Here is a 19398-nt window from a genome sequence, read left to right on the forward strand (position 1 = left end):
TTAATAGCTGACAATAATCTTTGCACTTATTGGCCGACGGTTAATATTTAAGGTGGCTGGAACATGTTTCCATCATTTTCCAGCACTTATACTTTGACGGATCACCACTCTTTATCAGTTGATGCAACAATAGTAGTATCTACCAAATACCCAAACATGAGTGAAGAAGTTATGGTTGATAGGTTATCATAACAACAACATAACCTGTTAAAACACCCCTAATTTTAATTTTAAGGGGTTGTAACTCAAAAACGAGCTCAATGATCCCCATTTTTTTATTTTGAAACTGTAATTGGTATGTTTAGGTACACCTTTTGTACCGTTAAAACATATATAGGGAAGTGGCTCGGAGCTACCAGTTAGAAAGTTTTTGGTAGTGTGTACTGTTGTATGAGCCTGTTAAAATAGGATCATTGTCCAATAAACATATTTGCCCTGTGAGAATTGTAACCGCGCGTGATCACCGCACCTGCCCTTTTGGAAGGTGATGTCCACATGGCCACTAACAGGTTTTAATGGTATAGTATTTTTATGCACCAATATTTGAAGGAGAGATTTCCTGTAAGGCGAGTTAGAACATCGTCAGAAGACCCTTCCATTATTTATTAAATATCCTAATTATATCACTCTTCACATATTGTATGAAAACGTGGGGTATGGCTTCATACACCAAGAATTACGCCAAATCGAAAGACCAGTAAAGAGCACTCAGATATGGATACATTCAGCATGCTTCACCAACCCACCAGATTATTAATGAAAGTGATGTAAAGTTATGTAACAGTGTTACAGACACTCCTTTGAATCCACTTCGTAACCTTCTCCCTGAATGTAGGAGCCGTCACAGTGCTCTTCATAACAGATCACCTCCCTACCAGATCCCTCCTGTAATTACGGAAAGGTTTAAGAAATGCTACTTGATTTCTCTACGATTTTTGATTTTATTTTAGGATGGTAACTATAATTATTTAAAGTTACCAACAGGTTTTAACTATTTTGTCATGTGTAAGTTCTAATGGTAGTGTGAATGGAGACCTAAAAAGGTAAAATTAGGGGTGTTTATGACAGGCGATAGTATTGTTGTGGCAGCCTATTACGTCGAAAAAAACAACCATAACTTGTTCGCCTATGTTAGGGGATTTTTGAGATACCCTTTACCGTTGTATAACAGTGGTATAACAGTGGTAGAAAATAATTTACTTTTCAGTGAGTGACACAGGCTTACTTGAAGAAAGGAAATCCGAGCGCTTTTATACTTACATTTATCCTTCAAAGTAAAAATGTTGGAAAACAATGGAAACCGGTGCTAGTCACCTTAAGCCAGTGCACTGAATGACGACCGCAATAAGACACTTTCAGATATAAGCGATATTTTACAACTCATAGCAACAGGCACAAATATACCGTAAAGAAAGGTTCCACATTCATAGAAAGCCAAAAAGGGGTAAAGAAGGATGCACCTCTCATCCCCACCCCACCCCCCCCCCTGCTTTCCTTTTGATAAATGTTAACAACGCATAAAGACTATAAAATTAATATGAAAAAAAAAATACTGGATGAACCGTCAATATTGCCATAACAAGAAATACATCTAAAACCGCAATAAAGACACACGCTTAGTCGTTCTTATAGATAAGCACTGAGGCATCTTTGTACCATCCGATATGATACCATGGTCAGATTAGAATTCGTATATTGATTGGTCTAGAGGAATTTGCGATTTTAGTGTAGACGAACGGCGAAGTCATGGACGACAAAAAAAAAATAAAGGCCGTAGAAGGAAAGCTCCCTTGTAAAACATTTGCTTACATTAAAGTGAAAGATTTACAGCAAATCACTAGACTTGATAGCCTTGCATTGGCAAACGGCTGCCTATGAAGTCTTACTTTTGCTCGCAGTTTGGGCCTCTTCAAACAATACTTTGACGAAGTTAGCTGACTGATACTTCCCAGCTGTCTCCTACTACTAAGTTATAGTTGTGTAGTAATTTGTATTCAATAGTTCTCATTAAGTGATAAAAATGCTGAATAAAAATAAATAAATTACTTAAAACTAATATGGCAACTAATCATTTAGTTCGTGTTCTCTATAATTCTCTATACGAAACAACCGTCTCAACCCAACACAGTTTTGGAAAAGTTGGTTGCAGACCCAAAGAAATTTCAATACTTTAAGGAAAGTTCGTCAATTTTTTTACTTTGAGAGCTCGAAGGTGATTTTCGAGTCTGGAGTTGACTTGATCATTTACGATGTCCAGAAAGATAGGTTTTCCCAAAGCCACTCAGCGCCGATCAGTGTATACATACTTCACTTTAAGAGAAGCTTGAAAGTTTTTTAGTAAATCTTAAAATTACTTAGTAATCTCACAAAGTTAAGCTTTGAGCTCTTGTTTGGCTGTGTCCTTATAACAACATCTTCCCTCCATAAAACTGAAAAGTCCTCTACAAAATAAATTCTTACTGGTGTTCCAGATGTTGACGTTTTCACAAATACCTTCACGTCCATAGCTCACACACTCAGTAGTAGTCTCTCCTTTCTTTTTTTTTTTTTTTTTTCCAATTTTTATTGATTATTAAATTTTCAAGAATACAATTTTAACAATTACAAAGGAAAAAAAAACACGTAATACTAGTTAATTAAATTAAATAAATTAAATAAAACTATAACAGAAACATTAACAAACAACCTTCATAACACCTTGACTGAATCCTTAACTTTCTTTATACCCCCACTACCATCTAGATCATGATCAAAAATAACATTGAAATCTCCTCCTATAAAACAATAGAGCATTCTGAATTCGTAAAAGATTTTAATTCATCGGAGATAGACTTGAAGAAATTGCATTATTCAGAACACTTATTTGGGGCGTAGACATTAAGTAAGAAAGTGGAGTCCTGTATTGTAGCTTCTAAGAGAGTATAGCGGCCAAGCTCATCCACTTTAACTGATTTTAGATTAAAGTCCAGATTATCCCCTACCAGAACGAGCGCGCCCTTGCTATGAGAACTCCCGTGTGAAAAAAACATGTCGCCTTTCCACTGCTTTTTCCATATAATTCCCACTTCTTTTGTGCTGTACGTTTCTTGAAGAAAACAAATATCTGCACCAGATTTACGCAGCCAATTAAACATACCTTCTCTTTTTTCAAAGGAGCGAATCCCTCGAATATTAAGAGATAATAATTTGAAGTCAATATTATTGAGCCCCATATTGTGGGAGAAGGAGTGTCAATCGACCATAATGGGAGAAAACAATTTTATGAACATGACCAAAATAATAAAAATTGAAGTAAACAATATACACAGTAACAGGAAAGGTGAATAAATCGTAAAGCCACATAAAGAACGAGCACTTTACTTACAATACACACTAATTATGGTGATAAAAGGTCGCTAGATTATTACCTTCAATTGCGGCCCTAGGGACTCGGAACTTGCTGTGTGAGATACAATCGGTGTGAATGAAAACAAATCATGGCGAGTTGGCTTGATTGTATTGGGATGCAGAATGACAAATTTTAATACAAATCTATGGTGCCATGTTTGAAATAAATTTTACAAAATGACTAATAAAACGAATTCAAGAATAGATACGTATTCCGTGCTCTCTTTTTTTCTTTGGAGCTTTTCGGCGACATATTGGTTGTCAAAGACAAATTAAATTGCTAACAAAGTTTCCAAAACTCTTTCTGGTCACTCTTAACTTAAAAGAGCAGTGCCAATAGGATATAAAATTGCTTCAGCTCACCATAATTGCTAGAACTCAAAAAGCGCGTCTTGCCGCCATGGCGGTCAGTCGCAGTCCCTCCTCCTTATCTCTCCTTTCTCATATCATTAGTTTTCTTCACAATACTCCGACGATATGCTGTAAGATTTTGGTTTAGAAAAAGACGATTCTCTCTGTTGTTTGTAAAAGATCGGACACTTTCGAATTTTTCAACTTAACCCGCTCTCGATGTCTTCCAATCTGATCGGCTCATTTAAAGCTTCTCCTAGCTTTAAAACTACTTTTTCGGTGCAGGTATAAGATTTCTCTCGAACTCCATGAATTTCAAGCACTTTTTTCCTCGTACATTGCTCTGAGTCACCCAATTCTTCGCTTAAGCGTTGTGTGATATTGAGTTCTTTTTTCAGCGCTACATTTGCAGCCATCGAAGCTTCAAGTGTAGATTCTCCTCCAAATCCCGTCTCTGTGATTGAAAGGCCACCTCGACTCGACTGTATTCAAGTTACTTTTCCTTTTATATCCGCAAACATGTCCATTTCCTCAGGAAGACAAGGCTCTCTCAGCTCGGAAGGTGCATTGTCGGTTGTTTTTTATTTATTTATTTATTTATTTATTTATTTGTTTATATTTGTATTTATGTATTTATGTATTTATGTATTTATGTATTTATGTATTTATGTATTTATGTATTTATTTATTTATTTATTTAATTATTTATTTATTTATTTATTTATTTATTTATAAGAGACTGAGTCACGACTTCCGTGCTAATGGGAACAACATTAGCTAGTTCTACAACTTAATGATATCCTTTTATAATAATCACTGGCTAACTCCGAGTGCTTTTTATCCTTTGTGATTAGTTTTCAATTACAGAATCAAGCATTTTTTGCTTATTTAAATGCGGGCATTTTAAAACTGAAAATTTAGTCATTTCTCGAAATCCACCACTTACCACCACACACTGGCTTTTCTTTACCTTTTCTTTTTTTCTTTTTCTCTTTTTTTCTTCTTTTAAAAAAATTATTTGGAATTTTCATTTAGTACCCTTAACTTCCATGGTTTATCCTATAGTTCTAGGAAGCCTATAGTTAATAAGCCCCCGGCTTCTATATAGGCTTCCTAGCGTTTAACACATTTAATATTGTAAATAGTTTAGTAGGAATATTGTGTGTTGCCTATAATGTATTTATGTTTTATTTTTGGGTTAGAACTTCAAACTTCAAACTTCAAACTTCAAACACCTGCGGGCCCCTTTTGTGTTGCCTTTCGTATTCCTGGAGTACGATTCCGTAAGAATTTTGTTCAACTCGGCCTGTTACAATTTTGCATATCAGTTCTTTTAACTATAACTCCTAATCTTCTTCGTTGTATTTAATTCAAAAAGTAGGTACGTTCCGTCATTGGTGATTTCACAAAATTAAAAAAAAGAAACTACTAAACGACGAGCTAATTAACAACTCTCGATTTGCAATGTAATCTCATACTTCTCCCCTTGGTAGATCAGGGCCGTGGCCTGTTATTCATGGTCGTTTTACAATCTAGCAAGACCTCTTCTTGAGATCACGCACAGCGTTACGTGTACTGCTCGCGTAATTGCACAGGGGAACGATGCAATGTATGCCTTGGCAGTGACAGACTTCTTTTAAAATCTTGTCACGTACCGGTCCTGCAAAATCTATCCCTGTAACGACGACATACATCAGCTGGTGCCATATACACATTATCATGAAGTTGTAACTTAAGTTAAACAAGAAGCAATTCATACAAGCAAGAACGGTGTTTTCGACGCATATACGCGTTGTTGGGATCGATGCAAAGGGTTAACTACGAAAATTTGGTGGTTAAAAATTTGCATTTATAGTCTGTTGTTCTAGATCTGTTTCGGGCATAAAAGTAACCTAAGTTTTGAATTTTTTCTGTGAAATAGAAAGAAAAGACCTAGGAAAGCAATAGATGTTATTTCAAGATCCGTAACAAGCTGTGTATTTAAACGCGGCCGGCCAATTCTGTCCGGTCGGATCGGAAGCGGATTTTGAACTCAACTGAACTGAAAATCGTTTTTCGCATGTTTACGTGTAAGGAAGCCGTATTTGGAAAAACTAACTACAGCCCGTTTTGTTTCTTACTAGGGCTTACCTATGAGCAAAATATGAGCGAAATCGATTTTTGACTTGTGCCACCAAAAGTTGATTTCGGTCGATATTTGTGGAAAGCCGCTCTTAAGTGTCCAAACTAGTTCGCCTAGTCAAAGGAGTCAGTTTCAGTGCTGGGTTCTTTAACGGTAAGTTGATTGAAAAGACAATAGTGCTTGAAGTGGTTCGTCTTTGGGAATGACAGTATATAACGAGGTGATGTAAATTGTAAAGACGAATATGTTTTCACCGGAAAATTATATTGTCACGGAAAATTCCAAGCGTGTGATGAGAATCTTAAAATGTAAGACGGTAAGGATTTAATGATGGGTGTTAGGTCAAAGTAACTGAAAATGTCCTCGGTGGGTCAATTACAAGCGGAAACAATTGTTTATCCCGTATTGGTAAGTTTGTTAATTGTCAACTGGGACCGATACCGCGCTGAACAAATTGACCAACAATCAACACTGCAAATGTCACAGAAAGAAAAAGGAAACTAATGAGAGAATCCCGTTCACAATTACCCCTCATTTACACAACCATGCAGTTAAAAGCATAATTTTGTAAAAACTTTGAGAAGATGATGTAGAAGGTATCAAGGGGAGATCTGCAGTATTTATCAGTCCATTAAAGACTATTAAACGAAAAGTTAAACGGCAAAGAGCCGAACAACTTGTGGTCCTCGTGGAAAATGTCGCACACGCCCCCGAACAAATTGCAACAACAAAGCAAGTTTCAACTAGGGTCATGATTTGGAAAACTGGACAGCAGTCCGCAGGAGTACTCCCTGGATAGAAGACCAGGCAAAATGAGCTAAGCTTACCCCATGTAAGTAGTTTAATTAAAACCGATTGCCATTATGTTCCAGAAGAGCTAAGAACATTTGCTAAGCTGCGGTAATTTTTCCATATAAATTAACCAGAATACAAAATAAATGAATATTTTACCAATTCTCACATGGTTGAATTAAACACAATGGGAATATCAATGGATTGATGCTGAACAAGGGACTGTATGGAAGGGGTGTGGCTGGGTGCAGTCCAGGGAGCTAAAAGAGTTACTATTGTTGTACATTTTGCATGTAACGTTAGTTAATGATATTACTTTGGTAGTTGTAGTAGTAGTAGTAGTAGTAGTAGTAGTAGTAGTAGTAGTAGTAGCAGTAGCAGTAGCAGTAGCAGTAGCAGTAGCAGTAGCAGTAGCAGTAGCAGTAGCAGTAGCAGTAGCAGTAGCAGTAGCAGTAGCAGTAGTAGTAGTAGTAGTAGTAGTAGTAGTAGTAGTAGTAGTAGTAGTAGTAGTAGTAGTAGTAGTAGTAGTAGTAGTAGTAGTAGTATATTTCCTTTTGTAATGAAGGATCATTTGCGACTGAAAACAGTTGCCCATGGTGTATCGCTCGATTCTGCTCCCGCCATTGTCAATCACAAAGTGTTCTGTGTTGGGAAAATTTAGATTTGGCGCCAAATGCTGACACGTGATCGTGGAAGTAGAAGTTTAATTATTTACTTCTTGAACTTTATAAGCTTAAAGTCGAAAAGCTAGAAAACAACTGTTTGAGACTCTAAGGACAGCAATAAACCTAGCATGAGATTTGCACTCTTGCGTGAGTTATTTTATTTAGGTGTTTTTTGTTTGGAGCTGTGACAGGTTCCGGTTATAGGTTTCGGTCAATGTTAGATAGGATTTCGTGACGCGTTGAAACAAAATAATATCGACCGAAACTAGCGGCAGCTAGTCGTTCCATAAGCCGCCTAGTTCAATGCAATACTACTGAGTCTATTGCATACTTTTAAACAGTCTTTTCTAGTGAGAAAAACTGGAAATGTCGAAAATTGACCGTTTTGTCACTTAATCTAACTGCAATGCGCTCAAACACGTGAGCGGAGATCGAGGGATCATTTTAATAATTTTGTAAGACACCGCTGGCATATTGTTGACTCATCTGGTTAGCCACCCTTATTACCCATTATCCCTCATTTCCAATACATTCAGTCAATAGATAGCTTGGGATCACGTCAACATCATCGAACACTGGTTCGAAAGAGATAGCTTCAAAAGTTCCTTTGGAGCTTCACACAATCCGAGGTGACATGGAAGTTTATAACAAACGAAGTATGATGATCCTCTCCATTGCTCAGATCGTGCTCTCCATCATATTTTTTACCCTTGGTATGGTAGACGGATTTAAAATTCGATATGGATATGTGAGTCTGTTGTTTACAGCTTCGGCTACCTGTGATGTATGCAGTAGACATTGCCTGTATACAGTGTCACTGAGATACCCGTGTTTCTGTTGTTGACATTCGACAAAGATAAATGCATGCCCTACAGCCAATGTGGACTGTAGGTAGGTTATTATTTTGTTAAACGGAAATTGGCACACAGGTTTTTTGAAGCGCGTATCCGTGCATGTGTGATATTTCATACCAGTAATTACGTTAAAATATGGCGTGCCAGCTGACATTGTTTTTCAGTCACTTGCGAAGGTACAGTATCAAACAACACGAACAGAGAGTTTTTTTGACTGACCCAATTCTGGGTGATCATTATTTGGAAGGCCACTGAAGAAGGTTGGACTAGCTATTTGAAAAAGCATGCATTCCAGTAAACAAACTTGATTTAATTAAAAATATTCACTTTGACCGACCCTGTGTCCAACTTTCGCATCTTATTTGACAAGCATGTATCTTTTAAACGTGATTCAAGTGTCATGTGAACGTTTTATTTTTATCAAAACCACTCATATGCCAGTAAATAAAGGTCTTTTTTCTAGTTGTTGTAATTGGCAATTTCGCAGCACAAGTTGGTGTGTGGGCATTATATTCTAAGACTTATCGACAGCTACTGACGTGACGCAGGTAACGCAATAGCGAGTATCAGTTTGGCACTATTAATTTAAAGGTTAAGATTCGACAATAATTGGTTAAAATCGAATTATTAAACTTTGTTTTGACTCCTTATATGTGGGGTATTTCGGTCAAATGGTCTCTTAACGAAACCTTCCCAATCAGATTCCTTTGCAGAAAGATTTATTGAAAGATTTGCATTATGCACATTTCCCACCAGAATTTGACGAATATATTCTTTTCCGATCACGCATTTTTTTTCCAGACCTTTTATACAACGTTATTAAACAAGAAAGAGAAACAGGCAAATGCAATGTGGGGTAAAATAACCATTTGAAGATAGCCTGGGTCAATGTTTTCACCGAGTCGCCACAACATAGCATTTTCTCAACAGTTGCGAATTATGCAAATTTGTTAACGAAGCCTCGCTAACTTTGGTTTTCGTCAGCGCGTGCATTGATTGCCCAGATTTTTTATTTCGTATTATTAAAGACGAAGACCCAAGCTTTATCACAATGTTCCTCTCGAGTCGATACCTGACATACCAAGATGCATTTTAAACCTTCAAACTTACTCAATTTTCGCCTCATCGCGAAGTCCTCAAAATGTCAATTTTTCAAAGAGCCATAAAACCCGCCAAAGTTCTACAAAAGTTTACATAGGTCCTATTGATAGAAAGTAGGTGAGTTATGCTCTTATTCGAAACCGACCTCGCTTTCTAGCGTTGCGTACTGTTTCAACACAAGCGTATTACACTTGGCTAATTTTGAGTGAGATTTTTGCATAATTAATGAGGCAAAACCCGTTATTTCGTTTTCTCCAAAATTCTCGAAAACTAAAAATTTCCAGAACATTCAAATAATATTTTCGAAGATAGTTCCCCAAAAGTAAACTTCAGGCAAATTATCAGGAGTTTCGATTTTTCAAGCTTGGCCAGCGATTCTCGAAAGTTACAGTCAGGCACTCTTAAGGTCTGATTGATATGCATGTAATTTTTTCCGGATGGTAGGCTCGTTTAGATATCATGCCATGTATCACGCTTTACATGAAAGATGTGCTTTGCGGAAGTACCTTTAAGTTGACACCTATTCATGATTTGAAATTTTTATTTGCTAGAATGGTAGTCTCGTATGAACTAGGTACATTAGCGATAGAGGTGAATTTACCATATATACGAATTCCTTCTATTTCGAGAGATGGTAAGGTGAGATTGATATGCATGAACGTTTTCCGCATACATGGCATGAACTATAAACGACGTGTGCATTTTAATGAGAAAGATGACGCAAATTACAGTATTCGAGAAATAAAACATCGCTTTCTATCGTAAGTATTTTTCCCTGATGAGGGAAATGCGATGTAAAACAAACTTATAAGGTGGCCTAAGTAGTAGAGAGCAAAATGAAATATCATTTAACATCCAGATTAAGATTTGCGTGAAATTATTATCTCCAAAGATGCTAGACTCGCCTTCACAAGAAACATTTTTGTGTTTACATTTATACTTGAATATTGAACGAAGCAAAGTAGATACAATTAACATCAAGTCACGAACAAAATATTTGTATGTCTAAACTTGCCTAGCTATTAAAAGTTTCTCTTGCAGTTGATATAGTCAGTGGCATCCAACGTTTCATTTCAGTGGATATCTGTTCAGATGCCCTTAATTTAATCGCCCAAGAAATTCGATTAAGTCATAAAGAAAATGAGAAAGTCTGCAGTTTACAACGGTTAGGGTAAAATGTGAGTCTAAACTTTTGAAACACTGGAAAACTACTTTCTTCTTGCGAACGTTTCGTTAGCATTGGGTGACTTTTGTTGGTGTTTTAATTAGGTTTTCGTGATTAGAAATAATCTTTTGGAGCTAAGGAATCGACTCTCACAGTTCAAATAGCTTTGACTGACAGATAGTTAGCAAATAATTTTTATATCTAAGCAAAGTTGAGTTTCGCCAGTGAAAGTTTGCAAGGCATTCAAACTGAACTTGGTTAAGTCTAGAAGTGCTTTTATCAGAAAATTGAGTATCATGCATACAAGCGAGGGTGTCAAGAATTGTGAAATAAAGCCGTTTCAGTTTCCGAAGAATAAATAGACTGGAATCGTGACATTCGCAACATTCTTTCCGGTTTCAAAGGGAAAAAGGCGAAAACTGGAAAGTCATCTAGCATTTTCGGAATAGTAATTCGGGAGATAAAATTCTTTTTAGTTTTAAACTTTCTGCAATTTTTTCTGACGTTTTTTGCTAAAACATTAAAACATATCAATCTGTTTTAGCTGACATGTGACAACGTTGAAGGGGAAGTAGTCACGCAAATTTAGTCCTGTCATTTCAAACCCAAAAATGCTTGTCTGTTAGAAGAAACAAAAAAATAATTGTCAAGTTTGTTATGAATTACCTCCCCAGTGCAGTAAAACTGTCGAATAGTGCCTCTGGCGAAATACAGAGTAGGCGGTATGGATAGAAACTTAAAAAATGTTATGCTAATGTTTTTCAAGTTCTCGATTTTGTTTCCAAAATGCGTTAGTACAGATAACGAGTTGTTGTTTTCAAGAATTGTGTTGATTTCTTTCCTCTCATCATTTTAGAATTATTGGCAGCTGACTAAAAGTTCTTATTTTATCATTTTTAACAAAAGATACCAAAACCCCCATGATAGTTCCACTTTAAGAGCTGCAAAGCGATCTGGGAACACAGAAGACAACATTTTCATTATTTGGCTTGAATGTTCTGCACGGGTGCCTCTGGTGAACGCGTTACTGAAACTAAATTTTTTCACTTTGCCTGAGTTTTCTTGCTGAAGGCGACTTTGTTTAGAAGTAACCAAAACATACCAACCTGCATTATAAAGTGCCATTAACTTCTTCAGATACTCAAATATTGTTTATAAAATACGTGAATGTACGGTTTTTACTGATAGCAGACGAGTATGAAATAAGGATCAAAAGCCGACATTTCTAAATTCCAATAAGTTCCTGATGCATTTGGGTACAGAGCCAGCTATTTTTAGTTTTGACTAAGGAACCAATTTGGACTGAGACTTTTTCACTCATGCTGCCCGTTTCATCCATGGGGGACCTGTCCAGTGCTTTCCTTGATTTTTTTTGGAATAAAATGTTCTTCAGACGTAAAAAAATAAACATATATTAATCTGAGTGTACTTATTTTGTTAATTAATTATCTTATTTGTGTTTGTTGATTGTTTTTTATTTTGTTTTGTTTACCAGTCATTGCCCATCGGTGTAATGGGAGTTGTCTTGGCATGTCGTCGCACACCCTCCTCACTTCTGGTAAGACCTTTTCAGGTCGAATACATAAGACTTCTTTCTGTTATGAGTTTCTATTCTGCTTTTGTGCTTTTGCAGTCACTGTGGGACGAATAAAAATAACAACAGCATGGTGCACTTGTGCTAAACCGTATCATGTGTTAAGATTAATAGTATAGGTGATGTTAAGTGTCAAGATACTGCAACACTACCGTACATGTACTACGCGCATGCCCACAGCCTATTACCATTGTATTTCCTTGGGTAGCCATGGCTCATGGCTTGGTCGTTCGAAAGCCGATAACGCTAATCCAAGATTAAAAGTTAACTGAGGCTTACAGCACACTCACTCAGAAGATTCTTGAAAGCTAATCGTAAGCTTATGGTAAAGAAATGTCTACGTCAAAACTGAGGAACAAAAATCTTTTCGCAAAACTGTATTCATTAGTAATTAAACTCGGATCAATGTTCAAGTTAACGCAGGGTTAGGTTAATCGGGCCTTGAACAACTGGGCCCTGAAGATAAGAAGACAGATACGGGCGCCGCCATTTTTTCGTGCATTGATTACAAGGTTAACGTGTATTCTAGTTCTAATACCAAATACGTTTTCGATCTGCTTAAACGTACGACTACGGGTGACGCAATGTTTTACAATCGGCAAATTATTGACTGCAAATCGATTTGCTCCTCTACAGGTGATTTTACAATCAGCAACATTACAGGTTTTGTGACAAAATTAGAGAGAAACAGCGCTTGGTCATACTTGTCACCCTGAGTAAATAAAGCAGTCATTTTGAACCACGGTATCCTATGTTCGCGAAGCACTATATTCAGCAACTTTCTTCTTATTATTCATTTATTTATTTGTTTGTTTATTTTACTATTGTTATTATTATTATTATTATTATTATTATTATTACTTTTTTATTTATTATATATATATATTTTTTTTTTCTTGCGGGGGGGGGGGGGGGGGGGGTTAAAGAGAGAGAGAAAGGTTAAACTCCCTTTTATTGTTTTTGCTTCAGGTAACCGCTACTTGGTCAGTCAGCGTGGTGTGCATCCTGTTCTCAGCAATGACAGCATACATTTATCTTCGCTGGGGCTGTGGATTGGTATTGCTCTACAAACACGTAGCTGAGAAGTCAATCGAATATCCTAGTTACTTCGTGAAGAAAGACACAAAACTGGAATACACTGACGAGGAAAAGAACGCCCTGGCTGTGTTCATATTGGTTATCATCTTCTCAATCATTGAAATCATCCTCGCTGCTGCTATCGCCAAAATCAGTAGTGCAACTCACCAGACCCCTCAAACCCTCCAGCCGTCTCCTATGTACTACATGTATAACCAGGTATTAATTTGAGAAAACAAATAAATTGTAGGTCAAGAAAAAAATTATATAAAATGCCACAATTAAGAGCCATTGTAAAGCATGATTGGATTACTTAATTGAACCTATTTAAGTACGTATTGCCTCAGAATTGTTTTACCTAGTCCGCGTTATCCAGCTGGGTATTTAATATCTCGTTTGACTCACAGTTCAGTCTTCAAATAGTATTACACCAAATATACTCTGTAGTTTCATTTCATGTAAAACAGGAACTCTACAGTTCTCAGGAATCTGCAGTCGGATAGGTTCAGAGTAGTTTATGCATGTACCATTTATGCACGAAACATTTCTGATTGATAGTGTTCAATAGAAGTTACCTCATTAAAACTTTTTTTTTAAGTTTGATAACTATTAAGCCAACCTATTTTCTTTTACTCTACCACAGGCAAGCCAGGATGGTGGACAAACCATATACAGAGATACAGGTGTACCACAAATGCACAACGGGACAGCTGCCAATCAGCGTGTCTTGATGCGTTTGTAAACATATCGCTGAGGTCACATTATGCAGCCCATGTACAAAGTAGCTTATGATAGATAATCTTGTCGATAGCGAGGGAGTTTTATGTGTTGTTTTAGTTTATTTGAAGTTGTTGGTATTTTTTTCTTTCGATCTTGTTTTAAAAGTGGCAACCGTTTTATTCCTAAAAAAAGACGAATGTGGATATAAATCTTTCCGCATGTAGAAATGAATTTAACGGGTGACGAGGAAAATAAGAATTTTAGCAATTTATTGTGTGCTGCACACATGTAAACCCATTTATTTCAAACACTGAAATATTACGTTAAAAAAATGCAATGCATTTGTTGTCTTTTGACGGTTACACTTTCATAATATAAGTTTGGTAATTGTACTTTATACCTTTGTTAATGGTTGACAATAATCTTTGCACTTATTGCCCGGTTAATATTTAAGGTGGCTGAAACATGTTTCCATCATTTTCCAGCACTTAAACTTTGACGGATCACCACTCTTTATCAGTTGATGCATCAATAGTAGTATCTACCAAATACCCAAACATGAGTGAAGAAGTTATGGTTGATAGGTTATCATAACAACAATATAACCTGTTAAAACACCCCTAATTTTAATTTTAAGGGGTTGTAACTCAAAAACGAGCTCAATGATCCCCATTTTTTTATTTTGGAACTGTAATTGGTATGTTTGGGTACACCTTTTGTACGGTTAACACATATATAGGGAAGTGGGTCGGAGCTAACAGTTAGAAAGTTTTTGGTAGTGTGTACTGTTGTATGAGTCTGTTAAAATAGGGTCATTGTCCAAGAAACTGATTTCCCCTGTGAGAATTGTAACCGCGCGTGATCACCGCACCTGCCCTCTTGGAAGGTGATGTCAACATGGCCACTAACAGGTTTTAATGGTATAGTATTTTTATGCACCAATATTTGAAGGAGAGATTTCCTGTAAGGCGAGTAAGAACATCGTCAGAAGACCCTTCCATTATTTATTAAATATCCTGATTTTGTCACTCTTCACATATTGTATGATAACGTGGGGTATAGCTTCATATAACAAGAATTAAGCCAAATCGAAAGACCAGTAAAGAGCCTTCAGATATGGATACATTCAGCATGCTTCACCAACCCAGCTGATTATTAATGAAAGTGATGTAAAGTAATGTAACAGTATTACAGACACTCCTTTGAATCCACTTCGTTACCTTCTCCCTGAATGTAGGAGCCGTGCTCTTCATAACAGATCACCTCCCTACCAGATCCCTCCTGTAATTACGGAAAGGTTTAAGAAATGGTTCTTGATTTCTCTACGATTTCTGATTTTATTTTAGGATGGTAACTATAATTATTTAAATGTACCAACAGGTTGTGAATGGAGACCTAAAAAGGTAAAATTAGGGGTGTTTATGACAGGTGATAGTATTGTTATGGCAGCCTATTACGTCGAAGAAAACAACCATAACTTGTTCGCCTATGTTACGGGATTTTTGAGATACCCTTTAACGTGGTATAAAAATGTTAGAAAATAATTTACTTTTCAGTGAGTGGCACAGGCTTACTTGAAGAAAGGAAATCCGAGCGCTTTTATACTTACATTTATCCTTCAAAGTAAAAATGTTTGGAAACAATGGAAACCGGTGCCAGTCACCTTAAACCAGTGCACTGAATGACGACTGCAATAAGACACTTTCAGATATAAGCGATAATTTTACAACTCATAGCAACAGGCACAAATATACCGTAAAGAAAGGTTCCACATTCATAGAAAGTCAAAAATGGGAAAAGAAGGATGCACCTCTCATCCCCCCCCCACCCCACCCCACAAAAGAAGAAAACTAGCCTGATTTAACCAACTGAAACTGAAAATCAATCTCAAAAACCAAACTGCTTTCCTTTTGATAAATGTTAACAATGCATAAAGACTATAATTACCATATGAAAAAAATACTGGATGTACCGCCAATATTGCCATATCAGAAAGAAATACATCTAAAACCGCAATAAAGACACGCTTAGTCGTTCTTATAGATAAGCACTGAGGCATCTTTGTACCATCCAATGTGATACAATGGTCAGATTATAATTCGTATGTTGATTGGTCTAGAGGAATTTGCAATTTTAGGGTAGACGAACGGCGAAGTCATGGACAACAAAAAAAATAAAGGCCGTAGAAGGAAAGCTCCCTTGTAAAAAATTTGCCTACATTAAAGTGAAAGATTTACAGCAAATCACTAGACTTGATAGCCTTGCATTGACAAACGGCTGCCTTTGAAGTCTTACTTTTGCTCGCAGTTTGGGTCTCTTCAAAAAATACTTTGACGAAGTTAGCTGAGATACTTCTCAGCTGTCTCCTACTGTTAAGTTATTTGTATTCAATAGTTCTTATTAAGTGATAAAAATGCTGAATAAAAATAAATAAATTACTAAAAACTAATATGGCAACTGATCATTTAGTTCGTGTTCTCTATAATTCTCTTAAGGGATCAACCGTCTCAACCCAACACAGTTTTGGAAAAGTTGGTTGCGGGCCCGAAGAAATTTCGATACTTCAAGGAAAGTTCGTCAATTTTTTTACTTCCAGAGCTCGAAGGTGATTTTCGAGTCTGGAGTTTGCTTAATTATTTACGATTTCCAGGAAGATTGGTTTTCACAAAGACACTCAGCGCCGACCAGTGTATACACACTTCACTTTAAAAGAAGCTTGAAAGTTTTTTTTTTTAGTAAATCTTAAAATTATTTAGTAATCTCACAAAGTTAAGCTTTGAGCTCTCAAGATGAACGTTATCTTGAACGGACTTGTTTGTGCTGTGTCCTTGTAACAAGATCTCCCCTCCATAAATCTGAAAAGTCCTCTACAAAGTAAATTCTTACTGGTGTTTCAAATCGTGACGTTTTCGAAAATACCGTCACGTCCATAGTCCTCACACTCAGTAGTAGTCTTTCCTTTCTCGTATCATTAGTTTTCTTCAAAATATTTCGACAATATGCTCTAAGGTTTTCGTTTAGAAAAAGACGATTCTCTCCGTTGTTGGTAAAAGATCGGATACTTTCGAATTCTTCAACTTAACCCGATCTCGATGTCTTCCAATCAAGTTGGCTCATTTAAAGCTTCTCCTAGCTTTAAAACTACTTCTTTGGTGCTGGTATAAGAATTCTCTGGACCTCCATGAATTTCGAGCACTTTTTTCCTCGTACATTGCTCTGAGTCACCCAATTCATCGCTTAAGCGGTTTGTGACATTGAGTTCTTTTTTTGAGCGCTATATTTGCCGTCATTGAAGCTTCAAGTGTAGATTCTTTTCCAAATCCCGTTTCTGCGATTGAAAGGCCACCTTATTAAAGTTGGGCAATTTTTTTTATAACATAAGTTCTTGATTCTCGACTGTATTCAAGTTACTTTTCCTTTTATATCCGCAAACATGTCCTTTTACTCAGGAAGACAAGGCTCTCTCAGCTCGGAAGGTCCATTGGCGGTTGTTTATTTATTTATTTATTTATTTATTTATTTATTTATTTATTTATTTATTTTATTTCATTGTTAGCCACCACGTCGACTCACTTCGCTTTGTTCAAGACGTCTTCGTCTTCGAGAGATCCGCGAGCATAACGTTTATTTTTACGGTCTTTTCTTGTCGTCAGCTTCGAAAACTACAGAAAACTACAGATACATAACAGTAAAGGACGAAAATAGTACAAAGTATGTTGGTGTGATGTCTAACGACCTGACCGATGAAATTGAATGTAAATGTAAATGCAAAAAGTATCACCGACGCCATTTTGAAGGGAAGATTTTTGCTCCGCCTCAAAATGTACGTCCAACCAGGTTGGATGCACGCACGCTTTCCCTCAGTCAGGACATAATAATTAGGCTTAAATTTAGGCTTAATCTATTTCTTTTACCTTTTTTGTGTAGTTTGTTAACTTTCTGCTGTGACCTCGTCAAATGTCAGAGCAGAGGAGATTACACTATATCTACCATTTTCTCGGCGAGGAGTCAGCGACAGGATTTACGTGAAAAGGGAATGAGTCAAGTCTCAGAGAGTCATGACTTCCGTGCTAATGGGAACAACATTAGCTAGTTCTTCAACTTAATGATATCTTTTTATAATGATCACTGGCTAACTCCAAGTGCTTCAAGTCCTTCATCTTTGGGAATGACAGTATATCACGAGGTGATGTAAATTGTAAAGACGAATATGTTTTCACCGGAAAATCATATTGTCACGGAAAATTCCAAGCGTGTGGTGAGCGTGTAAAATGTAAGACGGTAAGGATTTAACGATGGGTGTTAGGCCTAAGTAACTGAAAATGTCCTCGGTGAGGCAATTATAAGCGGAAGAAATTGCTTGTCTCAGGTTGTTAAGTTTGTTAATTGTTAATTGGGACCGTCACCGCGCTAAACAGATTGACCAACAGTCAACACTGCAAATGTCACCGAAAGAAAAAGCAAACGAATGAGAGAATTCCGTTCACAATTACCTTTCATCAACACAACCATGGAGTAATAGCATCATATCAAAAACTTTAAGTTGCTCCAAGATGACCCGGAGACTGGCTCAATCTTTACACAACTGCTACTAATTTCATTCAACCGCGATAAACATAGGTAACTTCCAGTGAGACATGTACTGAAATCCGACAATTAACCTAGTAGTTGTTAAAGCGCGCGTGCACGGTGTATAACTTACCCTTTCATTCACAACGTCAACAAGATTTCCAAGCAATCTATTGAAATCACTGATCGTTGTACAAGTACCTCCGCTGACGTTATTTATTTTATAAAATGCACTTTATGCAAACATTTTTACATCGGAGCGACAGGAGGGAGAGTAGAAGACCTAGGGCGCGTTTTTTTGTTCACAATTCTGGAATGAGAATGGACAGAGTGTAAAATGCGCGCGTTTTTCTATTTCGCATTCCTATTCCGGAATGGACACAATTCCATTCCATCCATTCTGCTTCCAGGAGCAGAGTAAACAAAATGTTGCGAATAAAAAAAAATCCAAGATGGCGGACGGCGAGATGAACGATGCGGATTCATAAACGTCAGGGGAAAAATACAAGGGGAAAAATCAGGTTACACTTTTAGAAAAAAATGAAACATTGCTTCTAATTTCATTGTATCAAAAGTACAAGGAAAATTGCTGCGATAACGGCTGCAATGACAGCCTCTTCGTAGGCCGCCATATTTGTTACTCAATGTTTACTCGGACCGTACCGACGGGGGTTTTTTTATGCAGACAATCCGAATTATTCCTAGAATTCCGTACCAACCATTCTTATTCCAGAATTGTGGATAAAAAACGCACCCCTAGTTTGTCAATATCTTTGAGGTGTTGAAAAAAATGACCAGAAGGGAAGGCATCTAATCCAGTCGCTCGACACTTAAATCTTCCTAACCACTCTTACAAACGCACTCTGTGGCATTTGTCTTCATCACAGCAACACAGAAACCCATAGAACTTCAGAACAAAACTTCATCCTCCAAATCGGCACTCTTTATCCCCAACGAATTGACGAAAGTTTTTCATTCGACTAATTTATACTTGTTTTCCA

The 19398-nt window shown here is 36.9% G+C and overlaps 1 protein-coding gene and 2 long non-coding RNA genes across 4 annotated transcripts; 2 read left to right on the forward strand and 1 right to left on the reverse strand.

Moving 5' to 3' along the window:
* Positions 1-3: 3 nt before the first annotated feature.
* On the reverse strand, positions 4-16772 carry LOC146458644 (uncharacterized). Its single transcript, XR_014858170.1, has 2 exons — positions 15667-16772; positions 4-1489 (listed from the first exon to the last, which is right to left on the reverse strand). It is a non-coding gene; the product is annotated as an uncharacterized LOC146458644 (long non-coding RNA).
* LOC146458645 (uncharacterized) lies at positions 1496-18443 on the forward strand. Its single transcript, XR_014858171.1, has 2 exons — positions 1496-2499; positions 16762-18443. It is a non-coding gene; the product is annotated as an uncharacterized LOC146458645 (long non-coding RNA).
* Positions 7556-15678, forward strand: LOC146458646 (uncharacterized). 2 transcript variants are annotated; one of them, XM_085090528.1, is made up of 4 exons: positions 7556-8101; positions 11933-11995; positions 13001-13327; positions 13752-15678. In XM_085090528.1, the coding sequence occupies exons 1-4, from the start codon at positions 7952-7954 to the stop codon at positions 13848-13850; spliced, it is 639 nt and encodes a 212-aa protein (XP_084946654.1). In that variant the 5' UTR covers positions 7556-7951; the 3' UTR covers positions 13851-15678. The 2 variants fall into 2 exon arrangements, with proteins under 2 accessions (XP_084946654.1, XP_084946653.1); XM_085090527.1 differs by lacking the exon at positions 7556-8101 and adding an exon at positions 9715-9911.
* Positions 18444-19398: the final 955 nt, after the last annotated feature.

Source organism: Pavona decussata, unplaced genomic scaffold (assembly GCF_977016875.1).
Source record: "Pavona decussata unplaced genomic scaffold, jaPavDecu1.1 SCAFFOLD_232, whole genome shotgun sequence".
In the NCBI taxonomy this organism is placed as follows: domain Eukaryota; kingdom Metazoa; phylum Cnidaria; class Anthozoa; order Scleractinia; family Agariciidae; genus Pavona; species Pavona decussata.

What these genes read in the sequence shown, in the direction of transcription:
- LOC146458646 (XM_085090527.1), top strand. Translation starts at nt 9,732, where the DNA reads ATGCCATGTATCACGCTTTACATGAAAGATGTGCTTTGCGGAAGTACC. An exon ending in GCACACCCTCCTCACTTCTG is followed by an intron (nt 11,996 to 13,000) that starts GTAAGACCTTTT and finishes TTTTTGCTTCAG; the next exon opens with GTAACCGCTACTTGGTCAGT. An exon ending in TGTACTACATGTATAACCAG is followed by an intron (nt 13,328 to 13,751) that starts GTATTAATTTGA and finishes ACTCTACCACAG; the next exon opens with GCAAGCCAGGATGGTGGACA.